This window comes from Paroedura picta, chromosome 9 (assembly GCF_049243985.1).
Source record: "Paroedura picta isolate Pp20150507F chromosome 9, Ppicta_v3.0, whole genome shotgun sequence".
In the NCBI taxonomy this organism is placed as follows: domain Eukaryota; kingdom Metazoa; phylum Chordata; class Lepidosauria; order Squamata; family Gekkonidae; genus Paroedura; species Paroedura picta.
In genome coordinates, this window is record NC_135377.1 from 63934823 (window position 1) to 63941640 (window position 6818).

General features: G+C 46.5%; 1 protein-coding gene across 4 annotated transcripts; it reads right to left on the reverse strand.

Moving 5' to 3' along the window:
* Positions 1-241: 241 nt before the first annotated feature.
* Positions 242-6813, reverse strand: LOC143845075 (uncharacterized). 4 transcript variants are annotated; one of them, XR_013234275.1, is made up of 5 exons: positions 4883-5336; positions 4064-4329; positions 3385-3933; positions 558-2020; positions 242-418 (listed from the first exon to the last, which is right to left on the reverse strand). XR_013234275.1 is itself a non-coding variant. In XM_077353088.1 (4 exons), exons 3-4 carry the CDS (start codon positions 3914-3916, stop codon positions 1575-1577), a joined length of 978 nt encoding a protein of 325 aa, XP_077209203.1. In that variant the 5' UTR covers positions 3917-3933; positions 4064-4329; positions 6431-6813; the 3' UTR covers positions 481-1574. The 4 variants fall into 4 exon arrangements, 3 of the variants coding, with proteins under 3 accessions (XP_077209203.1, XP_077209204.1, XP_077209202.1); XM_077353088.1 differs by lacking the exons at positions 242-418; positions 4883-5336 and adding an exon at positions 6431-6813 and having other exon boundaries at positions 481-2020; XM_077353089.1 differs by lacking the exons at positions 242-418; positions 4883-5336 and adding an exon at positions 5446-6393 and having other exon boundaries at positions 481-2020.
* Between the last annotated feature and the right edge of the window lie 5 nt (positions 6814-6818).

The window sequence follows — 6818 nt, forward strand, 5'->3', positions numbered from 1 at the left end:
TTCACACACACTGCTACCCAGAAGTGTATCTCCCACCCAGCATGTGTGCTTCTCATTTTTTGTGACCCAGATGTAGAACTCTGTCCTTATCCTTATTGAATTACATTTTGTTCTTATTTGCCACTTTTCCAGCATATTCAGATCTCACTCAACGCTATTTTCTGAGGTGTCAAAAGGACTACCTTCTAATGACTGTAGCTTGTTAAAAGCAATTCACATGAAAAGAGAGGGACCCGATTGGTTTAAATCAGGATTTTATGCTGTAGAATTCATAATACAAGCAAAGAACAAGAGGTTGCCATTACAAAAAAAAAAAAAAATCCTAAAATACAATTCTAAAATTAGAACATCTCTTGTAAATTTCCATTCGTTAACAGAATCCTACCCCCACCTAGTCTCTAGGGCAGGGGTAGTCAAACTGCAGCCCTCCAGATGTCCATGGACTACAATTCCCAAGAGCCCCTGCCAGCAAATGCTGGCAGGGGCTCCTGGGAATTGTAGTCCACGGACATCTGGAGGGCCGCAGTTTGACTTCCCCTGCTCTAGGGAGTGTGCACATGCAGTGAAAGTGTGATATTCACTCACACTGCCACCATCTTTGAAAGACAAAACAAATTGTTCTCCATTATCTAAAGGCCCTATTTATTACAGAATGTCTCAACCCAGCCACTTTTGCCAATCCCTGTCTTTATTGCTGCTAGTCTGGATAAACTTGTGGGATTAGCATCAGTTGCACAGCAAGAGTGATGAAAAGAACTACAGTAATAAATCATGCCTCCCCCCCCCCCACGAAATCCCAGTTGGCACCTCTCTTGTGAGATACCCAGTTCCTTTCTATCCTGTTTAGTGCTGCTCTCACTGGAATAAGGTATTGTCAGTGCAGCATAGTGGTTAAAAGCAGCGGACACTAATCTGAAGAACTGGACTTGATTCCCCACTCCTCCACATGCAGCCAGCTGAGTGAACTTGGGCTAGTCACAGTTCTTTCAGAGCTGTTCTCACAGAGCAGTTCTCTTAGAGCTCTCTCAGTCTCACTACCTCACAGGCAATCTGTTGTAAGGAGAAGGGAAAGCCACTCTGAGACTCTTTCAGGTAGTGAAAAGTAGAGTAAAAAAACACAGCTCTTCTCCTATCGGCACAAAAGTTCTGCATTCTGGCCACAAAGGGATATGTAGAGGTACATAAAACCCTCTAGGCCGGGCCCAAGTCCATGCTGTATTTCCACTAGCTTACTTTTTTCCCTAAGTAAGTGTTAAGTATTAGCTTATATCATATTATTATATTCACCCCCTACAAAATATCATATAATTTCGCCTATATACCCATGAGGGTGATATAACTGTAGTCCTGTATACTGCACAGGAGAGGAAAGTTGGCTCCAACCACGAAAGGAGGAGGAAGGGTTATACGGAAGAGACAGATTGTCTCCTGCTCATCACTGCATTACTCTTCCAAGAAATGAAATAGGAAGAGGGAGTCTATACCTTGTATAACGTTTTAAGAAATCAAAGCAAAGGAACCAACCGGAACGTGATAAAAGAGTAACGTCAAGTGACAAAACTGCAGCCGTGCAATTAAGGGCTATACTTCTGGGGCCTTCTCCTGTGATTCACTCTGGGCACGAGGGTGCGTCTGGGGACGCCCGAGCGAGAGGGAGGAGAGATAGCAGAGCGAGGCCGGGCATGCCACGATGGCGGAGGAGAGACGGGAGTCTGTTCAATGGACTGCATCTGCACCAAGGACTCCAGCAGTTCTGTCTGGCGGTGCATTATCGCAATGATCTGTGCAGTGTCCGCCCGGTCTCTCTCACGGTCCTGCAGGTCCGCTGTGGCATACCGATTCAGGGAAGACAGGATCCGATCAGTGGCCGTCTGCACCCTCCTGTCCGCTATCCTCGACAATTCCATGACCAGGTCATTCCTCGTCTTCCTTTGGCGCTTTCGGACTCTGGTCAGGCAGCCTTCGGCAGCCAGGGTCGCATAGTTGTGCGGCAGAGTCGGTGACGATGGCTTTGCCGCATCTAAAAAACAAACAATATATAAACAATTCTCCCTCTTCTAATATACAGATGGCACCGAGCTCTAACTCCTGCTTAAAAAGCAGCCAGCTGCTGGGATGCAGCCTCGCGTTTAGCCACTGTAGCGGCCTGGTTAGGTGAGAGCTGGCCAATGTTAAATCCTTCCAAAGCAGAGATCATACGGTCAGGTAGGTCTGGGACTCAGCGGTGGCCGGCTTTCCCTACACTTGATAAGAGTCCAGCTCTCAGCAGTGGACTCCATTAGAAGCTCAGGGATGTGGCTCAAATCCTTCCTCACTCTGGATAGACATGAGTGACGCTGACTCACCTATGCTGAGCCCACCAGTTGCTCCCCATGCATCCCGCTCTGCCTTTGCCACTGTGATGCACTTCCAGGTTAGGCTCCTGCAAGTCCCTCTAGATAGGGCTGCCTTGGAAGATGCATCAGAAGCTTCCAGTGATCTAGAATGTGGCTGCTAGGTTGCTGATTCAGTCTCCCTAGCCTGCACATATAATAGCAATACTTTGGCAACTGCACTGGCTTCTGTTGCTAATTCCTATTGCTGGTTTTGACCCATGAAGCCCTAACCAGTCTGGGACCATCTTACCTTCATGATTGCCTCTCTAAGTATCACCCCCCCCCCGGTCTCCTAAATTCACCATGGCAAGGCCTTCTACAAGTGTTTGGCTCACAAATGTCTGCTTGTCAATCACCAGGGCAAGGGCATTTTCAGTGGTTACCCGTCTCTCTGGAATCAGCTCCCTGGGGGAAGTTTGTGCCCTGCAGGATTTTCTACCATTTCACAGGACATATAAGGTGGCTTAACCAACCCACCCAATCCCTCAGAACTGGTAAGCCCACCTCCGTAAGGGTATACTGGATATAGAAGAGGCAGTTTTTAAATTATCTGTTGATTTAACATTTTATCATTTGTACTAGTAATCAAGCCCGTTGTACTTAAAATACAGTGGGCGCTAGGTATGGGAGCCCCCGGCAGTCGCGTGGAGCGCGGCTGCTGGGGGCTCCCGTGGTCGGCGGCCTCTGGCCGTGTCAGGCCGCCGGGCAAGGAGCCTTTGTTTTGTGTAGCCTTTGGTTGATCTTACAAGCCAGGGAGCTGGCCACGTGTTTTAATTCCTCTGAGCAATCAGTTAACGGTTTAATTGGCTTTCTTGCTCTGTTTATCGTGTTCCTTTATTTGTGTTGATTATTGTATTTTTTTAAATGTCGTGAGCCACCCAGAGTCCTCTGTGGGGAAATCACATAGGGCACCATTTTAATTAGTTAATTAATCAATCCAGATAATGAGGACAAGCACATAACTACTTTGGCAGCTTGGTCCACTCAGAGAAATAAGCCGAGTGCCTACCTGCTGTTGGCCAAGGCATGCTGGGAGGCTTTGCGGGTGCTGCTCTCCTCATGTAGAACATTGGACTGGGCGTGGCAGATCCAGAGACTTCCATGGGCAACTGATCCTGGCCCTCTACATAGTCCCTGTTCATTAATGGCACGGCTCCCTCGACTGCGGGGCATGGGGAATTGGTATCCTCTGAAGATTCTTCTGGAAGTACGGCATTCTGTTGCCTCTTAGGAAGGTGGAAGCTAGAATCCCCGGCTAATATCCTATCAAGCTGCTCATAGAAAGGGCACATGAGACGTCCGTTCCCGTAGGAGGAGCTGTCCTTGGCCTTTTTGTAATCCCGGCGCATCGTTTTTGTCTTGGTCCGGCATTCTTGCGCTGTGCGCTCGTGTCCCCGCTTTGCCATCTCACTTGCAATGACCTGGAACGTGTCCATATTTCGATAGCTACTCTGAAGCAACTTTTGGATCTTTTGTTCTCCCCATATATCCAGGAGGTCAACGACCTCGGTGTAGGCCCAGTTGTTGCCACGGCGACTCATCTTGTAGAAATTGCAACCTGTTTTTTTAAGTCAAAAAGAAGAATTGCAAATCAAGCGGAGATAGCATTTTCAAGCAAAACACGACTTCACAAAAACAAAACAATAATTTGATTATTTAAATCTGTATAAATATTCCTAAATACTTACCTCAAGCAGCATCCAGATGACAATAGGAAAAGATGGTCTTTTTAGGGGGAAAAGTCCTCAACAACTTGCATCTCTTGTGCAGTAAGAGCCATTGTCTCTAGCAGTGTTTCTATTGGTGCATTTCAAGTATACCAAATAAGCAACTGTCAATTGCAAAAACAGCTTGTGTGTGCATTTTCCCCCTTAAGTGACTTGAGCATTATGTGCGGAAAGGTTAATATGTCAAATCAAACTCCTGTGCCTTCAGAGTGTGGTGGTGTACAAACCTGCAAGAGAAAGAAGAGTTCAAATTCTGTCCCATGCGTAGCTGCGCTAGCTTCCTAAAACTGGCAAAATTACAATTATATAGTTTTCAGGAGAGGAGGAGGTTTCAGAGACCTGTTAACACTATAAGTTAAACTGGGCACACATTTTTTAAAATGGGTAAATAGCTACACTTAGACAGCCCTTCATAAAGAAATTCCAGCCACCCTCGCTCCACATGCATCATATCAAACTTCAAAAAATACTAGAAGCAAAATTCCAAATATGACCCACCAACGGCCCACAGATCCCTAGCAGGCCATTTCGAGCAGATACAAAAGAATTCGTTTCTTGGCTAGGACAGGGCAAGACAGACCAGCACAGTCTCTCATGTTTACGAGAAGCAGAAGTAGAGGCTGGGATTTTTTCCCAAAGGAGACAGATTCTACTCTAGAGGAGGGATCCGCAAACACTTGACGCTTTTGTCTTGCAAAACGCAGTCCAGCAGATGCTGCCTGGAACCCTTCTCGGGAGGTGCTCCTGCCGGAGAGGCGGCCGCGGCCCTTAAAGAAATACCTTTGCGGTCCTTGGAGAAAGTTGCACGGAAATACATTTCGGATCGCCTGCTCGTCCGCCTTGAGCCGGAGGAAGCGCCTCGCCAGCCGCTGCCAATCTTCGGTAGGCACGCTGCTTTAGCCGAGGCGGGCGAGAGGAATCTTCCACTGCCCTCCACGGGGGGGGGGGGGGGGGGAGGCAAAGCAGGTCTCGTTCCGCTTCCGCTCCCCCCTCTTTGCCTCGGCTTTGACCCTTCCCTCGGAAGCGCAGAAGGAGGACGCGCAAACGGCCGCAGCACGGGATCCCCACATGGGGAGGTTGGGTCACTGTAATATACCCAGGCGCCTTCCTTTACTCTAAACCAGGGGTGGCCCAACTGGGGCTCTCCAGATGTCCATGGACTACATTTCCCATGAGCCCCTGCCAGTGCATGCTATGAAATAGTATGAAGACAGAAACCAGAAATAGTATAAAGCCAGAAACCATCATATTCAAGAATCCAATTCTTTGTCCTGAGAAGCTGACATTTCAGCCCAATTATCTCTCTGCAATGTGAGAATGTTACCTACCTACTATGCACATACCTGCTTGTGAAATTTTCAGTACAGCAGCAAGGAGATCACGCTCTCTATATTTAACAGAGTACCCCACACTTATAATCGAAAAATAGACAATATGCTGAAAAAAAATCTTTGGTGCGTACTACGGAGTGATGACGTACTAATTCACAGTTTGTGACACTAAGAAATGGCCTGCTGTGATACAGAAACAAGAATGTGATAGATTGTGTTGTCATGTTCTATTGAAATTTGTATAATTTTATTGATTGTTCTAACGTTCCATTTAAATGTATGCAATGCTTCATGTAAACTGCCCAGAGTCATAAAGAGTGGGCGGTATAAAAATCCAAATGAATGAATGAATAAACAAATAAATGTACAGTGACAGTGCTACTAAAATTACCCTTTGCCACTGACATCTAACCCATACATTAACCCCTTATTTGGATTCAGCCTATCTAGCCTCACTTACTCATACCACTGAGACTCAACCATTGCTATTTGCTCTATGTGGAATTGCCCTTCAAGGCAACTTAGAAACTACAGATAATTTGATGAGGATACAGCACTGGCAAAACACTACACCAGAATATCAAAAATGGCTTAAAAATAAAGGTGTGACTGGACTCTGGTTTCATTAAACTGGCTCTGTATTCCTTCCTGGGCTCAATTTAAGGTGATTTGGACCCTAAAGCCCTACATGACCTGGGGCCTGCATTCCTCTCTTTATATATGACAGTCACCTGAACAATATCTTTTAACTGTTTCCTCCTCTATTAGAGTGCAGCCTGTGGTAGTTTGTTACCAGTTTTTCCCCCAGAAGTTGTTCCTGAATAATGGTGCCACTGGACAAAGTCTGTGTGATAAGGACTCGTTCACTGCATGTGATCTCTAAGCCAAAAAGAAAATTGCAAAACATTTAACGTCTCGTAATCAAGCAAAGGATTAAGCCGCAACAGCTGCAGTCACATGATGGGAGTATGTAGTCCTGGATACAGTGGATCTGTACCTTGGCATCGTTTCGAGACGACGAGGACTCCAAATATTCTCCCCTCGACTAATTGTAGAAGGGCTGAGAAACTATCAGGCGCATTCTACGCCTACGGCCCAGGTGCCTTTTAGAGACACTCCCTAAAACAGAACATTCCAGCATTCGCTCCTCCTCAATGACTTGGAACCATAGAGATTTGAAAACACACGCAAGTATGATCTACACTCCTCACTTCCGGCATACATTCGACAACGGCCACACGCTGAGCGAAAGTAATATACAGAATGGAAAGCCCTTTCCAACACAAAATCATAATGGCGACACATTGGCATTTATTCCCTCTTCCGTAAGTCACTCTTCAACTGGGGATCGGAAGTAATCACAGTCTTCCCAACCACGTCCAACC